We start from the raw sequence: 21,008 nt of genomic DNA, 5'->3' as shown, positions 1-21,008 counted from the left end.
GCCCGGGAGGTGGAGGTTGCAGTGAGCCGAGATCACGCCAATGCACTCCAGCCTGGGCGACAGAGCGAGACACTGTCTCCAAAAAAAAAAAAAAAGGCTCAGGTGAACTCCAGCACTTTGCCAGACACGGTTTCCCACACATCATTAAGATTCTACTAGTGGAAGTAATCGACCCCCATAGTACCATTCTCTTTACTAACCAACATCATCCACTGGCGTAAGAGAGCTGGTGCTACGGTACTGGAATGTGTTGGAAGTCTGTGCAGAGGGGTGCAGCAACCTCCCCCACAGTCCCTCAGAGTGACGCGGCCAGAGGTCAAACCAGCAGGCCAAACCAGCACCACCAGTTATCTAGCCCAAAGATTTGCACTGATTGCTCTCTCACTCACATGGCCTGGCATGGGAAAGGAAAGCAGTATAGCCTTGCAGTCAGGTTGTTCCACAAGCAGCATGGCTGAGAGAACCAACTCAATGGCTGACTGTTAATTGGCTGCATACCTGGAGAAAACTAATGTAATAGTAGTTGAAATAATTAGAAATAGCTAAATGGACATTGGTGGGAGCCAAAAGGGTTATTTAAACCAACAGTCCCCATAGTGAGTGAAACTGCTAACGTAATTCTTCCAGTGCAGGACTCTCCTTCCTCATACCCAGCCCCAGGAGACAAAATAGGATTAGAGAGATAGGAATTTGGCTATTGTGCCAAGAGCCACAATCCCTAGTGAGGGACTGTAGCAAAAATCTAGCTCTCGCCCCGTATAGAGGTGCTCAAATGTGTTGTTTTGATTTTGCTTGTAGACTTTTGGAAGGTCTTTTTACTGTGGTTTTATTTTCCACTCCTGTGATAGTAGCCCTAGCTGTTAGGTGACTTCCCACTGATAGGAAAGGTGGGGTTAAAGTTGTATGGGTCTGCAGCAGAGGCCGCCTCCTGGGAAGGAGTAGATAGGCTCTCACCCAAAGGAAGGGGAAGAGTAGGATCCACGTTTTCTGAAAAATGCACTTCAAGGACTCAGATTCAGGAAAGTCATGGAGGTGACAGAAGGCCTGGAGCTCGGGGCTAGAAGCTGAGAAGAATCCTAAACTAAACCAAACTCCAGATCGCTTCCCTCTGAGAACACAAAATGCCACCCCTCTGCCTGCCTTCAGCAAAAATCTGCACTGTCGCCCCATATAGAGGTGCTCAAATGTGTTTAGATTTTGCTTGTAGACTTTTGGAGGTCTTTTTATTATGGTTTTATTTTCCACTCCTGTGATAGTAGCCCCAGCTGTTACGTTCATTCCCACTGATAGGAAAGGTGGGGTTAAAGTTTTACAGGTCAGCAGAGGCCACCTCCTGGGAAGGAGTAGATAGGATCTCACCCAAAGGACGGGGGAGGCTAGGATCCCACGAAGGGGGTGGGGCACTGCTCTAGTCCTGACAATTAGCTCCGGGAGACCAGTCAAGAAGCTCAATTGACTACAGAAGGAGCAGGATTGAAATAAAAGATAAAAAATAAAAAGAAGCAGCCTAGGCCGGGCGCGGTGGCTCAAGCCTGTAATCCCAGCACTTTGGGAGGCCGAGACGGGCGGATCACGAGGTCAGGAGATCGAGACCATCCTGGCTAACACGGTGAAACCTCGTCTCTACTAAAAAATACAAAAAACTAGCCGGATGAGGTGGCGGGCGCCTGTAGTCCCAGCTGCTTGGGAGGCTGAGGCAGGAGAATGGCGTAAACCCAGGAAGCGGAGCTTGCAGTGAGCTGAGATCCGGCCACTGCACTCCAGCCTGGGCGGCAGAGCCAGACTCCGTCTCAAAAAAAAAAAAAAAAAAAAAAAAGAAGCAGCTCAATTGAACAGGAGTGTTGTGGAAGGTGAAAATGGTAGTTTATTTTTTCACTTGACAGAAGAAGGAACACAAGAACTAAGATGGTGCCTGCCACTGTGTTTCAAGATTGACCACTTTTATGCTGCTGGGTCTTTATAATTAATTGTTTTGTTCTTCATTTATACTAATTGGCCTTTTAAAAATTTCAAGTGTTTCATTCAAATGTGAAAATCATCAGAGCTACTATGGGGGATGGTGATGTCTGGAGTCCCTAGACTCTCAAGTAGAAGAGAGATTTGAATTTTCCTTTCACAAGAAAACCCGTTCCCTCATACCTCTCTGCAGAGCTGTCCAGGAGGTAATAGGTAAAGGTCAAGCCCCTTGTGAGAGAGCCCTGAGTACAGCCCAGTTCCCATCTCCCTCCCTTCAGTCTCCACCTACCACTCAGGCAGTGTTCCTGCCCTGCCCCATGTCCTCAAACAGTTAAGGAAGAGAAGATGTCACATTAGACCAGCCAGGAACCCACTGGCCCGATCCACATGAGTTCCGGGTCTCCAGATACAAATCAGCATCCTGCAGAGCAGCCACTGATGTCTTACACACTTGAATCAAACACCTGAAAATTTTAAAAGGCAAACTAGTGGGCCAGGTGCAGTAGCTCATGCCTGCAATCCCAGCACTTTGGGAGGCCGAGGCAGGTGGATCACAAGGTCAGGAGATCAAGACCATCCTGGCTAACACAGTGAAACCCCACCTCTACTAAAAATATTTAAAAAATTAGCCAGGCGTAGTGGCAGGTGCCTGTAGTCCCAGCTACTCAGGAGGCTGAGGCAGGAGAACGGCATGAACCCGGGAGAGGGAGGTTACAGTGAGCCGAGATCGTGCCACTGCACTCCAACCTGGGCAACAGAGCAAGACTCCATCTAGGGGAAAAAAAAAAAAAAAGGCAAACTAGTTTAAATAAAGAACAAAATATCTATAAGACCCAGAAGCATAAAAGATGTCAAACATGAGACAAAGAAGTTTCTAAGGCGATAAATATATACTCTAGTCTCTATAGGACTAGCCAAACTTCTCAAGGACCTGTGAACTCTGTCCCTATCCAGCTTGGGACTAATGAGTTTTCCTGGATTGGTTCTCATGATAGCCTGGTAGTTATACCCAATTTTACCTTCTGTTGAGAACAAAGTGAGTTAATAGAATGAGCTGTCCCCTATACAACAAGTTAATGGACACTTTTGAGCCATTAAGGGCAAGTCCCTAGTCATGCTTCTTTCCATTCACTCATCCATCGCCCAACGCTACAAAATTTCCCAAGGAAAAATTCCCAGCTAGAAGCCAAGACTGTCTGTGACTTGATGAACAGAGGGGTAAGCTTACTGTGATAAAATCTAAGACCTCAGGCTTCCACAGCCACATATAATAAAAATAATTCCCCAAACATACAGCCTAGTTAGTGTCTGAATTGTTTCAAATGTTTGTTCACTGGTTGCCATTTCTCAGACCCACTCATGAAATGCCAGATCTGCAGGAGAGCCAGCCCAGTGTACCTAGAAGCCCAGAGTTTGAGTTACTTTGATGTCAAGACAGCAATAGATGCAGAGAAAAGGAGAGAAGACAGAAAAGTCCATGTTCAGAGATCTACCTGCTGAACCAACCTGAAATTGAACTTCACAGAATCCAGTCTTTAAGTCCAAATTAAGGGACATGATGATGTCTAAATAAAACCCCAAATCCTAACTAAGCACACAATTCACACCTCTTCTGCTGAAAAGAGCTCCCTTTCTAGAGGAAACTGTATGGGGTCCTTAAATCCCAAAGTGGCAGCCTTTTCCTCCTGCGTAGTAAAAGAAGCATTCTGAGAAATGATTGTGCCATCCAAACCTTGGGCAGCAGATGGGAAAGGGAAAAAGAAAACTAGATTTTCCCACCAGAGCAAAGCTCACAGCAGAGCACATTCCTCACACTTTTCCTTTCAACTGGACAAAACCAGCTTGCTCCTGTGCACAAGCCTAATTCCTGAACATGAACTAAAACGAAACTAACCAGCAGGGAAAGAGACCAAATGAGAAAGGGGAGCGTCCATTAAGAAATGATTGAAGGCCGGGGACAGTGGCTCACGCCTGTAATCCCAGCACTTTGGGAGGCTGAAGCAGAAGGATTGTTTGAGCCCAGGAGTGTAAGCCTGACCAACATAGTGAGACCTTGTCTCTACCAAAAAAAATCAAAGAATGAGGCAGGGGGATTGGTTGAGCCCAGGAGGTCAAGGCTGCAGTGAGCTGTGATTGCGCCAATGCACTCCCACCTGGGTGACAGAGTGAGACCCTGCCTAAAGAAAAAGAAACACTTGGAGACAAGACGTCATCTTCCAGATGCTTGCCTACAGCTATGCAGGGCAGCCAGCAACTGTGCATTATTTTGCACTCTCGGCCATGAAGGAATTCAGGCAATCCTTCAGGAACCTACACAGTAAGTTCTTTTCTTGCAGAATAAATGCCTGCTTCTGACCTTGTTTATTCTTCTGCCTCAGAGCATTGCGTAATCTCCTGGTCCTAATGTACGAAGAACAGAGTTCAGTGGCCTCTAGGTATCACTTCCTAAGAACTGCAGGTAAGAACTTGCACTGCTGCTGCTTCTCAGTATTTCGTCTTTACATCATTCCACATAAGAGCCTTGCTATAGCAACTCCCTTGCCATTGCGCCTAAAATAGCAACAGTTTTGCACTAACCAATGCACCAAATAAATGCTTTCCAATAGCAATAAGGTGATTTTGCTGTTAAATTTTCTTTTTTCTTTTTGAGATGAAGTCTTACTCTGTCGCCCAGGCTGGAATGCAATGGCACGATCTCGGCTCACTGCAACCTCCGCCTCCTGGGTTCAAGCGATTCTCCTGCCTCAGCCTCCTGAGTAGCTGGGATTAGAGGCGCCCGCCATCACGCCCAGCTAATTTTTGTATTTTTAGTGGACATGGGGTTTCAGCATATTGGACAGGCTGGTCTTGAACTCCTGACCTCAGGTGATCTGCCCGACTCGGCCCCCAACAGCTGTTAAATTTTCAGTACATTACTAGGACTAGGTTTTAATATCCTATTTATGTAAATTTCCACAAGAACTGGAAAAGTGTCATTAACATGGACAGTCAATCTGTATGAGTCAAGATACCTGCTACAACTAAACACACACACACATACACACATTGTTTCCCATCCTTAACCCATTACCCCAAACACAACCCTACAATTTCTTTTGGCCTCAATTATAAGGGAAAATGTATTCAGGTTTTGGTTTTTGCTTCTTTGACAATCTAAAATTGCTATACCTAAAGTTTTACACTACATATACACATATACACATACAATATTATGTTATCATTTATATTTTTAAAATAATTATATATGCATATGTTTATATATTAGCAGAACATCTTTGCGATGATTCACAAGAAATTGATAATAAATATAAGATAATAGATGTGGGAGGGAGGCTTGCTTTTCACTGTATATCTTTTTTTTTTTTCCTTTTTTTTAAGAGAGACAAGGTCCCGCGATGTTTCCCAGGCTGGTTTCAAATCCTGGCCTCAAGCAATCTTCCAGTCTCAGCCTCCCAAAGTGCTGGGATTACAAGCATGAGCCACGCCGCCTGGTCTCCCTGTAGATATTTTTGTGCTTTTGAGTTTTGAACAATGTGTCTATATTGTTTATTTGAAATTAACATTAAAATGTTGCATGTAGAATGAAATCCTCCTTGTAAAATACATGGGTATGTGGGTGTATACGCCATCAGTCCTGGGCTTCGGCAGGCCATCCACAAAGCATGGTTCTGGGGGGCCCAGTCAGCAGCACCTCACACACAGCAGCCACTAACTGCGTGACAGCCTCCCTCACTCTTCGCCCTCCATATGCTTGGCAAGACACTAGGAAAAAGGTCTCCAAGGAAGTCATCAGGACTGAAAACCAACACACTCATATTTGAATTTGCCCAATGTCACCAATTTGAGAAAGGCCTTTCTCTGCTAGAGGGTAAGGGGAAAGCTGGGGCCAGAATGTGAGGACAGAGACTGCCTGGGCAGATTGTTCTTGCCAACATCTTAATCCTTGGCTGTAAATCTGCGTAGGAACCATGGCATGGGGCTAGGTGTCAATCAAGATAAACAAACCATGAATGACAGCACAGCAGGACTTTCTCTTCTTTCTGAAGGGAATTCAGAATTTGGATGCAAATTCCATCTGCATGCTGAGCCTTTCCCCAACATCATCCAGTCATTTATAGCACTCCTTTCTCTCCCCTATAGCCACCTGGATCAAGCCCACTTACCCAGTCCATAGACCCAACTCCCTATTACTTGTCAAGTTTCCTCCCTGGGCAGAGGAGGGTTTCACTACCTAAGTCAGCTGAATCACAGAATGTGTTGAATCATTCCAGGAAGCCAAGCCAATCCATACACTCTGAACAGTGTACAGAGGAAACTGAACCTAAAATCCTTGCAGACCAGCAGAGCTGTGCCATGTGTGAGGATGTGGTCAGGGCAGCAGCACGCCGGCCCAACCTGGGGCTCTGAGTCTCCTTGCTCTAATCCTGCCAGGCTCTTCCCTGTCTTCTTGCTCAGCCAATTAATACCACACCTCCTTCAGTCCTTCATGACCCTCAGGGGTTACCGCCCTCCTCAGGACATCTCCACTCAAAAGGAGCTGAGGCGTGTCCCATCTGTGTTTCTGATGACTCCATGGTTCCTTGTCTCTGTAGGAGTGAGCAGTCTCTGCAGCTATTCCTGACCACCCGAGAGATGCACAACTTCAAGACCCTACTAGCTGTAGCAAAACAAAACAACATTCACAGTGGGGAGTGGGACAAGTGATGCTATGTCTGTTATTTTACTCCTTGAACTTGGATCATACTCCTTCCTGTGGGAGGCCCCTTTTCATTTACTCTACAAATGTTTTTTAAAGAAATGTACAGAGAAACATTGCAATTCATAGAATTTATCTGGAATACCAACTAACCTATGTAATGAGGCCAAATGCTGAGTTTGAAATGAGAATCAGTGGAAGTCCCAGAGGATTTGTTTTCTCTCTTTGCTGCCCCAAAGGTACATTGTCATGGCCTGCAGAGCAAGAACAAGAAGGGAAGGCTATGTCCTAAGAATCCAACTCAAACAATGTATCATGCTTGAGAAAAAGATAATTTTTTATAGATCAAAGGCATATGGGCCAGGCATGGTGGCTCATGCCTGTAATCCCAGCACTTTGGGAGGCTAAGCGGGGAGGATGGTTTGAACCCAGGAGTTTGAGACCAGTCTAGGCAACACAGCAAGACCCCCATCTCTACAAAATAAAATAAATTAGTCCATGTGGTGGCACATGCCTGTAGTCCAGTTACTTGGGAGGCTGAAGTGGGAGGATCTCTTGGGCCCAGGAGGTTGAGGCTGCAGTGAGCCATGATCATGCCACTGCACTCCAACCTCAGTGACAAAGTGAGACCCTGCCTCAAAAAAAAAAAAAAAAAGGCATATGGGGCCGGGCGCAGTGGCTCATGCCTGTAATCCCAGCACTTTGGGAGGCCGAGGCGGGTGGATCACAAGGTCAGGAGATCAAGACCATCCTGGCCAATATGGTGAAACCCCATGTCTGCTAAAAATACAAAAATTAGCTGGGCGCGGTGGCGCGTGCCTGTAATCCCAGCTACTCAGGAGGCTGAGGCAGGAGAATAGCTTGAACCAGGGAGTTGGAGGCTGCAGTGAGCCAAGATTGTGCCCCTGCACTCCAGCCTGGTGACAGAGCGAGACTCCGTCTCAAAAAAAAGGCATATGGAGAAATTTGTGGTCCAACCCAGAATCACACCAAGTGAATTGTAATCTTTTATAGTAAATGCTCGGAAAATACAGGTGAATCAACATGTTGCAATGAAAATTCACCTAAACTTCCACATACAGCTAGCTCAATATTCCCAGGAACTCACCCTTTACAGAATCATGATGATAAATAATGCACAAATTGTTCCCACATTTGGTTCAACTACGTCTCAAAGTGCATGAGCCTCAGAGAAACATTTATCAGTGGAAACCTGCAGCTATTAAGAAAGTTGTATAAAATAATGCAGTGTCTACAATAATTTCAGATTTTCCAAAATTTTATTTCTTCCTTGTTCAGTCAGTTAGCATGTTGATGATACAGGCATTGAGAATTCTTACTAAAATTCTCAGTTTGCATTTTTGTATAAATACTCTGGACTTACAAAAAGTAAAGCAAATTTGAGTCAAAATGAGATCAAAGTTATTCGTACATCATATAACTGACACTTGTTAAAACAAGGCACAGTGCTATTTAGTGGGGTGGGAAGAGGACATAAAGAATGGAAGTCACAACACAGATTCACCCACAGCAGCTCACGTCCCTGTTCTCTAGCACCCGCCCTCATACAGCCTGGGCCCTCACTCCCAGCCTCCTGAGGCGGGTCACTGAGCTTCCAGGCAGAATGTGGGTGGGACTGCCCCACCTCTCTCTCAACCTCACTGAGCTGACTAACGGACCTTGAAGTCCTCCCCTTGGCTGAACTCAGTCACCACATTTCTCTGTTCCTACTTCCAGATCACTGACCGATGGTGGGGTGGAGGACGCTCAAACAGGCCTTACAAATTCCCACCATTTAATCTCAGCAGACCCTGTCTGCAGGGCGATCAAGGGTCCTCACCACCCAGATGCTCTCAGCAGACCCTGCCTGCAGGCCGATCGAGGGTCCTCGCCACCCAGATGCACACAATAGCTCTTCTGAAATTCACTTTTCCCTAGTGCTCAATCTCAGCTTCCTGTCTCTCATGCAGAGAGATCGTCAGACCCTCAGACCCGTAGCCCCTCAACTCCTCCCACCTCGGAGGATCCTTATGTCTTTATGCAGACTTTCTTCCCTCTTCTGCCTAAGAAAGGTCCAGAATATGACACAGGGGTCCACAACTCACTGCCTGAAAATATATCCTCCTGCCTCTGATGACTTCATCTCAGACTGCCCTGCCTCTCTTCTTCTGCATGTTTTATTTCCCTATATCCTGGTTTCTGCTTTCTTCCCCACACTCCATCCCTGGGAAATTTCACTAATTCTCACGAATTTATTCAGAAAACTCACTAAATCTGCAACTCCATCTCTTCTCTTTCTGGATCTCTAGACTCTACTTTCCAACTCTTGCTTCAACTTTTCCAAATGCATATTCCACGAATATCTAAAACCCAATTCTGCTCAAGACCCAATCTCTCCTTCCTCTTCTCCCTGTTACCCCTCTGTTAATGAATGACATCAACATCACTACCCCATCTAGAAACTGACTGACACCTCACCTCCTGCCTCTCTGGATCAACCACCATGTCTACACAAAAACCATGCTCCTGGCCAGGCATGGTGGCTCACACCTATAATCCCAGCACTTGGGAGGCTGAGGAGGGTGGATCACCTGAGGTCAGGAGTTGGAGACCAGCCTGGTCAACACAGCAAAATTCCATCTCTACTGAAAATACAAAAATGAGCTAGGTGTGTAATCCTAGCTACTTGGGAGGCTGAGGCGGGAGAATCGCTTGAACCTGGGAGGTGGAGGCTGCAGTGAGCTGGGATCGTGCCACTGTACTCCAGCCTGGGCAACAGAGTAAGACTCTGTCTCAAAAAGAAAAAAACAAACAAACCCAAAACCATGCTCCTCACGCCTCTAATTCCAGCACTTTGAGAGGCAGAGGCAGGCAGGTTGCTTGAGCTCAGAAGTTCAAGACCAGCCTGGGAAACATGGTGAAACTCTGTCTCTACAAAAAATACAAAATTTAGCCGGGCGTGGTGGCTCACACCAACAGTCCCAGCTACTAGGGAGGCTGAGGAGGGAGGATCGCTTGAGCCTGGGAGGCAGAGGTTGCAGTGAACCAAGATCATACCACTGCACTTGAGCCTAGGTGACATGGCCAGACCCTGTCTCAAAAAAACAAAAACAAAAAAACCGCCATGCTTCTCCTGGGCTGCCCCAAGCCAGTGACTAAGCTCTGCAGGAAAACTAATGCAGACTCATTCATTCTCTAGAGATATAAGACTCCTTCCACGGGCAGCTGTAGCTCCAGGACTCCATGTGGGCCTGATGGAAACTCTCTTAGATCTGCTCTGTACTGTAAGACTCTTTCTACCCGGTCTTCATTCTACTTCTCTCCCTTTCCACCAAAGTTAGACCTGCATTAGTTTGGAGGCTCCCCTGCCCTCTCCTGCTTCTACCCCCAATGAAAATGTCTTGTGTATCTAACATCATTTTGGTGTCTGCTACCTGGTGGACCTGAACTAATGCACATTTACATCTCACATGTAAAGTCTCCAATAGTCTCCCAGTTGGTTTCACTGCCTCTGATCTCAGAGGCACTCTGCAAAACACAGGATCAATCCTTCCACTTCTCCCTATAGTAACTTCTCCTGTCTACCCATTACTTAGAGGGGGAAAAATAAATCCCTTTTGGCTCTGAGCCCTCCATATTGTGGCCCCACACCTTGTTTTCCATGTGCCTCTGCAATCTAACATTCTAACCACATGGTCTATTCACCATCCCTCAAACCACCATGTATTTCCACACTCTCATGCCTCTGCTCGTGCCATAACTTCAGACTAAGTCTCCATCCTATTCACAGACCCATCAAATTATTCAATATCTATTTCCTTATAAGTTATAACCTATAGCTGGGGATATCTTTATCGTCTTTTACCTCCTGACTTTTGTACACCAAGTGCCTAAAGCAGTATCTTATCTTCTACAACTGACTCTCAATAAGTGCAGAATGGAAGCAGATGGAGGAAGCTGTAGAAGGAGATTTGGCAATAGCAGCTTAATAACCCACTGATAACAAAGGTGATAACAAACACCAATCCAAAAACCAAAAGCTGAGTAGTCTAGGGCACTTTATGTATGGGCAAATGGTCCTATGTACCATAAGAGTCCTCAAGAATAGCACTATATTTATAATACAGTATAACTGATTTCAGTTTGATAGCACTGAATACGTTTTGAGGTTAGAGTGAGTTATAGTCACACCACAGCACTCTAGTCTGGGTGACAGTGCAAGACTCTGTCTCTAAATAATAATAATAATAATAATATAATAATAATAATAGGATCTGGGCATGGTGGCTCACACTTATAATCCCAGCATGTTGGGAGACCAAAATGAGAGAATCACTTAAGCCCAGGAGCTTGAGACCAGCCTGGGCTTGAGACCCCCATCTTTACAAAAAATTTTAAAAATTAGCTGGGTGTGGTGGTCCTCCTTGTGGTCTAAGCTACTTGGAAGGCTGAGGTAAGAGGATTGCCTGAGCCAGGGAGGTCGAGGTTGCACAGAGCTGTGATCATGCCACTGTAGTCAAGCCTGGGTGACATAGTAAGATACTGTCTCAAAGAAAATAAATAAAATTAAATGAAAATAAAATATTTTAAAATAAAAAAGATAATAATGAATAGATGTTACACTACAGTTGTCTAAAGCCCTAGAATGTACAACACCAAGACTGAATCCTAACACAAACAATCTTCACTTTGGGTGAGGCCGGGCGCAGTGGCTCACCTGTAATCCCAGCACTTTGGGAGGCCAAGGTGGGTGGATCACCTGAGGTCAGGAGTTCAAGACCAGCCTGGCCAACATGGTGAAACTCCCATCTCTACTAAAAATACAAAAATTAGCCAGGCCTGGTGGTTCATGCCTGTAGTCTCCGCTACTCGGGAGGCTGAGGCAGAAGAATCGCATGAACCCAGGAGGTGGAGGTTGCAGTGATCCAAGATCGTGCCTGCACCACTGCACTCCAGCCTGGGTGACAGAGTGAGACTCCATCTCAAAAAATAAATAAATAAATAAATAAATAAATAAATAAATAAATAAATAAAAACTTTGGGTGATAATGGTGCATTAACATAGGTTCAATTGTAGCAAATGCTCTGGTAGGCAATGCTGATAATGGGAGACTCCACGCTTGTGTGGGGGCAGTGGGTTTAATGGGAAATCTTTGTACGTTCACTCAGTTTTGCTATGAACCTAAAACTGCTCTAAAAAATAAAGTTGGTCGGGCAAGGTGGCTCACGCCTATGATCCTAGTATTTTGGGAGGTAGAATCGGAAGCGTTTCTTGAGCCTGGGAGTTTGAGACCAGCATGGGCAATACAGTAAGGCTGTCTCTAGAAAAAATACAAAAATTAGCTGGGCATGGTGGCATGCGCCTGTAGTCCCAGCTGCTTGGGAGGCTGAGGTGTGAGATCACTTGAACCCAGGAGGTTGAGGCTGCAGTGAGCTGTGATCGCACCACTGCACTCCAGCCTGGGCAACAGAGTGAGACACCGTCTCAAAAATAAAATTAAAAAACCCAAAATTGGCCGGGCACAGTGGCTCATGATTGTAATCCTAGCACTTTTAGGCTGAGGTGGACAGATCACTTGAGATCAGGAGTTCAAGGCCAGCCTGACCAACATGTTGAAACCCCATCTCAACTAAAAATACAAAAATTAGTTGGGCGTGGTGGTGGGTGCCTGTAAACCCAGCTACTCGGGAGGCTAAGGCAGGAGAATTACTTGAATCCAGGAGGCGGAGGTTGCAGTGAGCCGAGATGGAGCCATTGCACTCAAACCTGGGGGATAAGAGCGAGACTTCTCTCAAACAAACAAACAAAAAAGATGCTTTATTACTTTATCAAGATTGAGGGTTTAATTTTGTTTTGTTTTTTGTTTTTTGAGATGAAGCCTTATTCTGTCGCCCAGGCTGGAGTGCAGGGGCGCAATCATGGCTCACTGCAACCTTCTCTTCCCTGCAATCTCCACCTCCCAGGTTCAAGCGATTCTCCTGCCTCAGCCTCCTGAGCAGCTGGAACAACAGGCATGCACCAACACAGCCAGTTAATTTTTGTATTTTTAGTAGAGACAGGGTTTTGCCATGTTGCCCAGGCTGATGTTGAACTCCTGGCCTCAAGTGATCCACCCGCCTCAGCCTCCCAAAGTGCTAAGATTACAGGCATGAGCCACTGCGCCCAGCCAAGACTGAGATTTCTAGTTTGGGATTCTAGTTTTAATAAGAAAGGAAAAACTGATCATAATTTATTTTAGGACTCAACACATTAAAAAAAATTTTTTTTTTCTTTTTTTTTTTTAAAGAGACAGGATGTTGCCCAGGCTGGTTTTGAACTACTCGGCTCAAGCAATGCACCCACCTTAGCCTCCCAAAGTGCTGAGATTACAGGTGTGAACCACCACACCTAGCCTCATCACTTTTAAAACAAATATTTTCACCCCTCCACTTTTACCATGATATACTTCAACATTTATCTGAATATCCCCCAAATAATTGATAGCATAATTATTTAAGATTCCATCAAGGACGATCCTGCAACAATACTCAAGTGCTTGCCGAATTATGTCTTGCACATTGCATTTTTCCACTTCCTTTTTCTCAGTGAAGGTACTGCCTTTCCTTGAGGTTTTTTTTTTTTTTTTTTTTTTGAGACGAGTTTATTATTGTTTATTCTAAGTAAGTAGGTTAGTTTCCTGGACAGGTGTGGGTGAAAGTTCTATTTTTAAATATGGTCTGGTAATTGCCCATTTGTATATGTAGTCCCTCACAGCAGAATCTGTTTTGTCTCTGTCCTAACATAAACAATCTGTCTACGTAATCCCAGGTTGCCATCCCTCAAATAACCATGTGTCGCCCAGGTTGGAGTGCAATGGCGCGACTTAGCTCACTGCAATCTCCACCTCCTGGTTTCAAGCGATTCTTCTGCCTCAGCCTCAGCGTTCCAAGTAGCTGGGATTACAGGCATGCGCCACTATGCCCAGCTAATTTTTGTATTTTTAGTAGAGACAGGGCTTCACCATGTTGGTCAGGCTGGTTTTGAACTCCTGACCTCAGGTGATCCACCCACCTCACCCTCCCAAAGTGCTGGGATTACAGGTGTGAGCCACTGGGCCCAGCTTCATCTTTGCTTCTTTACATTGAGAAGATATATTCCAACTCCTAATTCTGTCTTTCCGTCCCATTTCACATCATTTCTGAACACTCATGACATTTTACCCACAGCTCTCATGGCACCTGGAACTTTTTAACTGTCTGACCTATTTATATTAAGAAGGTGAGATGTAAGCTCCTTGGAGACAGTGACTATGTTTATTCAAATGTATATCCTTACTGGGCGCGGAGGCTCATGCCTATAATCCCAGCACTTTGGGAGGCTGAGGCAGGCAGATCACGAAGTCAGGAGTTTTAGACCAGCCTGACCAACATAGTGAAACCTTGTCTCTACTAAAAATATAAAAATTAGCTGAGCATGGTGGTGCGCACCTGTAGTCTCAGCTACTCGGGAGGCTGAGGCAGGAGAATCGCTTGAACCCAGGAGACAGAGGTTGTGGTGAGCCAAGACTGTGCCACTGCACTCCAGACTGGGCAACAGAGCGAGACTCTGTCTAACAAAAAAAAAAAAGGATATCCTCAGAGTGTCTTCCAATAGTAATCGGTAAACGTTTAACAATTTAGGCAACAGGGTGACTGTCCAAGGTTATCAGTCAAGTATCTGCCTATTGAAAATTAAAGACAAAAATATAAGGGCAAAGCAGATTCTGCTGTGAGGGACTACATATACCACACCATATTTAAAAATAGAACTTTCACCCACACCTGTCCAGGAAACTAACCCACTTACTTAGAATAAACAATCCAGGAAGCCAGCCTGCTACAAATTAGACTTACAGAGAAAGCCAGATTGCTATCTCTAGTGACAATCCAGGAAACCAAACAATAACTTCCATAACAATTGGCCCCAAATGGCCAGAACTTGATTAATAACTGATAGCTTCCCTAATTTTTGTCCCACTTCCAACATAGGACCAACCAGGCGAAGCCAAATATGTACCCATAACCAATCATATCAGATGCCCGACTTCTAGTTAACCCTCAGACAGCTTCCCTTGTAAACAACCTCCAATCAGAACATACCTAAAGCCTTTCCTTTTTTCCACAATAAAGCTTTCCTCTCCTCTGTCAAAATGGAAGTCTGACTCCCTTGCTGCAGCAAGTTCATTATAGCCTTTGTTTCTCTCATTTAGCTAGTCTTTACTGCCACAGTTGTTTAATGGAAATTTATTAGAATCATCCTAAAAAAGAAATCATAATTCCTATAAGTTGGGAACTGATGAGCCAGGAATGGCCAAAGGAAAGCCTTGTCACAGACTGCAGGCAGGAGTCTGTGCAATGGGAATGGACCTGGCAATGGGCATCATCTGGCTAAAGACAAGTCGTGGCCTCAGACTGGGGAACAGCTGCCCCGGCCTAGTTGCCCCTGGGGTCAGCTCAGGAGAGTGCACAACCCAATGAGGGTGACAAAGCCAACACCTGCAGCTGCATTACACAATGCTCCCTCCCTCCACTCACTGCCCTCCATTAACCATTTAGTAGAAATCACTCTGGAACATTCAGCTGGCACAAGTCCACCATTCTGACAACTCATCTCCTCAGCTCTAGTTGAATAATGTGAACATTGGAGGGTTTAGTTTCTCCTCTCTCTTCCACAAGCAATGTGCAATTTTGTGTAAACTTTAATCCCTGCAGTTTATCTAAGATTAGTTCAGTCTAGTTCAGTCTAGTTACCTTGAGATGAATTCACTGAAAAGACTACACAGCCAGGCATACCACAGCTAAAAGTAACTGGCTTTGCTCATAAAGTAATTTTTAACTTTGAATTAATTATAAAATGAATACCTACACTGCAGAAAATTCCAAAACTGCAAAGTAATTAAGGGAAAGCTAAAACCACTAATAAGGGCACCATTCAGAGAAACCAGTGTTCCCAGTGACACATATCCTTCTAGTCTTTTGTTGTTGTTGAGTGCGTGTGGTAGGGGAATGGGGGATTCACTTGAACAGGATAGGATTTTGAACTGAATAGCTTTGCTTGTTTCTCTGAATAATGACTTACTTAACAGCCAGTTCATGATCAAAGTATTTTTTCAAGGCACTTCCTGAATTGTCCAAGAAGAGGGGGAGCATCCTTTATGACTGATGAATCACCCATCCTTCCCTGGTTCTGTCCGGCCATTCTGTCCTATACATGTTAATCCCACTACCTCCAGCACCCTCCCCCAGATTTATCTAGCAGAGCATCACTGCTCATTCTTCAGTATTGCACTTCCGTGACCCCTTCCCTCGCCCTGGCAGCAGGCCTGAGTGTTCCCACATCTGTGCTGCCAGGAAGCTGCTACAATTCTGCTGAGGCAGTTGGCATATGGCAGCATGCTTCTAGTGCAACTGGGTTTGTGCACATCTGTAAACTGGACATTCCAGGTGAGTCAGGACAGAAGTTTTCCACTTTGTACACCCACAACCTTACAAAGGACAAAATGAAGAGAGAGCAAAGTAGTGGATGGAGTGTGGACAGTGGAGCTGGGCTGCCTGGGTTTGAATTCGGCCTCCACCACTTACCAGTTATGACCTTGGGCAAGTCATGCATCATCTGAATGTGGTTTCTTCATTTTTAAAACAGAAGTATTAATGGTATTTTCCTCATAGGATTGTAATATACATTAATACACGAGAGCATGTTAAAGAGTGTCCAGTACATGGTAAGCATTATGCAAATGTCTGAGATTACTGAGTTATGTGTAATAAGTAACCCAAGTATTTCCTAACTGATTACAACCCTCACAATCTTTACTCTGCAATGAGGACATTTAACACTCCTATAACTAGCTCTCACTACAGCTTTCTCTGTACATGGCAAACAAATATTTAATCCAGAATTCCTCTGACTACACTAGAACACAGGCATTCACATGAAACCAAGTTTGAGTAATGGTGCTCCACTATTAAATGGAAATGCTACTACCAGAACTTACATGCACCGATTTGCTCTCCCTACCTGGAGAATATTCATTCACCATGACACGCTCACACCTCAGAGTCAAAATTCCTCCTTTGCAGGTGCATCCTCCTCCATTCTCCCAACACCCCAGCTCACTATTCCAAGAAGCGAGCTTTATTGGAGAACTGGTCCATTTCAGGGAATGGGGGGACTTCTGATTGTGCAATATTTTCTGGGTGAATCATCCCAAATGAGATGGAATGAGCCCAAAATGTCACAGAAGCTACTAGGTTTAAAGTTTATATGGCACGGGCGTGGTGGCTCATGCCTGTAAACCCAGCACTTTGGGAGGCCAAGGCGGGTGGATCACCTGAGGTCAGGAGTTGACCAGCCTGGTCAATATGGAGAAATCCCATCTCTACTAAAAATACAAAAAATTAGCCAGGAGTGGTGGTGTACGTCTGTAATCCCAGCTACTCAGGAGGCTGAGGTAGGAGACTAGCTTGAACCAGGGAGACAGAGGTTGTAGTGAGTTGAGATCATGCCACTGCACTCCAGCCTGGGCAACCGAACAAGAATCCATTTCAAAAAATAAAAAATAAAAAAATAAAGTTTATACTCAAGTTGCAAATTACTTTTCAGGAGCCCGCTTCCACAGTGAAGAATCAGAATCCCTTGATGTTCAAATTATTCAGCTGGAACCAAGAACTAAACTAAAAAAGGACACACAACTTCGCCATGTTTCCCAGGCTCTAATACTCTGAAAAGAACATTTTATTTTAGAGTATATATATTATAAAAATAGCTAACCTAAACCTTCCCTGACTTTGAAAATCTCAGGAAGCGATTCACTTGTTCAAATATTCACTTAAAATACCCTGCTTTAAAGATACACAACTTTTCACTCTTCACACATCAAATGAATTAGGATTCTGATTGTCTCTTCTTTTCTTTCTTTCTTTCTTTTTTTTTTTTTTTTTTTTTTTTTTTTGAGACAGGGTCTCATTCTATTACTCAGGCTGAAGTGCAGTGAAGCCATTTTGGCTCACTGCAACCTCCACTGCCCGACTCAAGTGTTCCTCCCACATTAGCCTCCAGAGTAGCTGGGAAGACAGGTGCACACCACCACGCCTGGCTGATTTTTGTATTTTTTGTAGAGATGGGGTCTCCCCACGTTGCCCAAGCTGGTCTCAAACTGCTGGCCTCAAGCAATCCACCTACCTAGACCTCCCAAAATGCTGAGATTATAGGCGTGAGCCACCATGCCCAGCCAGGATTCTGATTTTCTAAAATGGAAATAGATAAGGCTTCCTTCCAGCTATCCGTACATCCCAATTAGTTCAATGCAACAAAACATGCAGCTTTTCTTCAATGACCATCAGATTGGAAACCAACAAAGGCAGCAGCCCTCAGCATAGCCTAAGCAGCCAACCTGAAGCAGATAGACTCCATACCTCAAATGTCCACCTTCACACAAAATAAAGCAAATAAAGCTTGCCATCTGCAGGCTATATCCTTTCTATCACAGCAACAAAATAAAACAGCTGCTGTCTCTTCATTTTACTCTAGAAGAAAAAGAGGTAAGTATCTCCATGATTGAAAGTGAGATAACCAGATGAGATTTTTTTTAAGAGCTCTGCCTGTGCCCTTGACTTATAGATTGTCTCCCCACCCCATGCAAGTCAAATACCCACATAAAAATACCTGTGAAAAGCAATCTTGGACCATTAAAAATATTTTAAACCTAAAATAAAATTCTAAGAAACTCTATGACTAAACTGACCTTTCTTAACCAAATGTAAATCTTACTTGCGTGTTTTTCTAGAAAAACCATTTGGGGTTGGGCACAGTGACTCGCGCCTGTAATCCTAGCACTTTGGGTGGCCGAGGCGGACGGATTGCCTGAGGTCAGGAGTTCAAGACCAGCCTGGCCAAAATGAAGAAACCCTGTCTCTACTAAAAATATAAAAATGAGCCTGGTGTGGTGGTGCGCCCCGGTAATCCCAGCTAGTCCAGAGGCTGAGGCAGGAGAATTGCTTGAACCGGGGAGGCGGAGGTTACAGTGAGCGGAGATCAAGCCACAGCGCTCCAGCCTGGGCGACAGAGACTCTGCCTTAAAAAAAAAAAAAAAAGAGGCCGGGCGCGGTGGCTCAAGCCTGTAATCCCAGCACTTTGGCAGGCCGAGACGGGCGGATCACGAGGTCAGGAGATCGAGACCATCCTGGCTAACACGGTGAAACCTCGTCTCTACTAAAAATACAAAAAAACTAGCCAGGCGAGGTGGCGGGCGCCTGTAGTCCCAGCTGCTTGGGAGGCTGAGGCAGGAGAATGGCGTAAACCCGGGAGGCGGAGCTTGCAGTGAGCTGAGATCCGGCCACTGCACTCCAGCCTGGGCGGCAGAGCCAGACTCCGTCTCAACAACAAAAAAAAAAAAAAAAAAGAGAGAGAGAGAGAAAAAGGAAAGAAAAGTAAAACCATTCGGACTCGGAAAGTACTGCTGCCTTTCAGTTGGTAAATAATAAAATTTGGACGTGAGATAAGAAAACAACTGGAAACTACTGCGATCTAAAGAAGCGTGGGGGAGGGAGGCCAGATGTCTGGTCACTTCCCCAGTTGCACAACCTTAGGCAATTCCTAGATCCTTTGAGTCTATCCAGATCTGCGCAGGTGATGACACCTCTCAACCCAAAGTATGAGAGCACCCTGACCGGTGACAGGGTGCCTGGGAAGTGGGGAATCTGCTACAAAACGCAGGGGAACCTGCGGGGGCCCTAGGATAAAGATCAAGAACCGCACAACATCGACTCCCTCCTAACACAAAACTGTCTGCTCCAAGAACCAAATATCCCACCCTCTGACGGTTCCGGAGGTACCCGCCACTGTTTTATTTTCATCCATACATTCCCAGTCCTGAGCAATCCTAACCCCAGAGCTGGATCTTCAGGAAACCACAAAAGGCAAACAGGCCAGAATAAGCCGAGTCCAAGGGAGCCCTCCCGGCCACTTACAAACAGGGTCTTCCATTTTCAAGGGTCTTTTCAAACGGATGTTGGCAGGAACCGTCTTCTCGATCAATTCATCAATGCTCTAAAATTAAAACGCAAGGCAGAGGAAAGCGCCTCTGAGTTAAAAGAGTCACCTCTGTGTTTTGCAACTACAAAGGCTTGTGGGAACCTCATTTAAATCGCCTAATTAGGGTTCTTTTTAAAGAGAAAAAGAAAACTTTGAGCAAGCCAGAATGACTTGGAGGAAAGAAAATCATGAAGCGGGGTGGAGATTCCGCCACTGGGGGTTGGATTTCAATTGCAACCGGAGCTAACCGGTAAGCCCACTCTTAACCAGGGGGTCTTCCTCCTCTTGCAAAGTTAAGGTTCATCCACAGGGCTACATGGCCTGGGGGTGGTTTAAAAAAGTACACTTTTGAGGCACGAAGACTGGGTGCAGGAGAAGGTAAGCAGTTAAGACGTGAGAAGGCACGAGGACCAAAGGCACGAATTCGCTTCCACGCCACGGCCCGGGACCCAGGGTGCGGGGACCACGCGGAGCGCAGCAGAGCTCAGGGCAGGAGCCGGGAGGCCGCGCAGGCAGAACCCGGGCGGGGCGGAGGGGAGGCCGCGGAGGGCCGGGTGGAGGTCCTTACCGCCAGCCCCAAGGTCTGCAGCATCTCCCTCTGGTCTTTGTCCCCAGGGCCGATGTGTCTCCGAGCGAAGTCGTCGTGTCTGGGCAGAAGGCGCTCCAGGAGGCGCGAGGCCCCAGCCGCGGCGCTGTCCCCGCCGCCACTGCTGCTGTCCCGGCCCCGCGGCGCCCAGCAGGGCCCCGATCCCCCAGCCAGGCGGCGGCCGCCCCCGACCCCGCGGCCCACGCGCAGCCCCCACGCCCTGGCACAGGACTGCATGGCCGCGGCCACAGTCCCCTGCCCCGGCCCGAAAGGTTCAGCCGCGTTCTCGGCCCCTTTCCTGGCCTGGGTCCCCCGGTTGGCTGCTGCGTCCGGCCTGGAGCCCCTTTCGCTGGACCGCCGGCCGGACAGATGGATGGACGCTCGCGGGCAATGAATGGGCGCTGCGCTCAACGAAGACACTCGCGCAAAGTTGTGGCTCCACCCAAGGCACCTGCTCCGCACACTTTAAGCGGCGCCCTGGAGGCGGGAGGTGGGTTGGGGCCAGGAAGCCTTGGCCAATGAAAGTAGACAGAGGGGACGGGGCGGAACAGTTCCCGCCCCCGCCCCCTCTCCCTACCCTCTTCCCAGCCCTTCCGTAGAGTCCCGCTTTCCCTGGACCGGAGGCTGCCATCTCCAGTCCTGCCCACTCCGACGCTGGCTGGTGCCTGGGCCCGGGACGCTCCGTACGCCCCCTGCCAGGGTGTGGAGCCGCATTGGTG

At 46.3% G+C, this 21,008-nt stretch overlaps 1 protein-coding gene across 1 annotated transcript in view; it reads right to left on the bottom strand.

Annotated features, from left to right (window-relative positions):
* GLDC (glycine decarboxylase) overlaps positions 1 to 20,803 on the bottom strand; it is a 114,849-nt gene extending 94,046 nt beyond the window's left edge. Inside the window, exons 1-2 of the mRNA XM_025359401.1 lie at positions 20,272 to 20,803; positions 19,640 to 19,718 (exon numbers count right to left, since the gene is read on the bottom strand). Coding sequence (XP_025215186.1) covers positions 19,640 to 19,718; positions 20,272 to 20,526 — 334 coding nt within the window. The 5' untranslated portion in view covers positions 20,527 to 20,803. The remainder of the gene's footprint in view (positions 1 to 19,639; positions 19,719 to 20,271) is intronic.
* Between the last annotated feature and the right edge of the window lie 205 nt (positions 20,804 to 21,008).

This window comes from Theropithecus gelada, chromosome 15 (genome assembly GCF_003255815.1).
Source record: "Theropithecus gelada isolate Dixy chromosome 15, Tgel_1.0, whole genome shotgun sequence".
NCBI lineage: Eukaryota > Metazoa > Chordata > Mammalia > Primates > Cercopithecidae > Theropithecus > Theropithecus gelada.
Note: the sequence above shows the minus strand (reverse complement) of the source record. Positions and strands in the feature narration are given on the sequence as shown.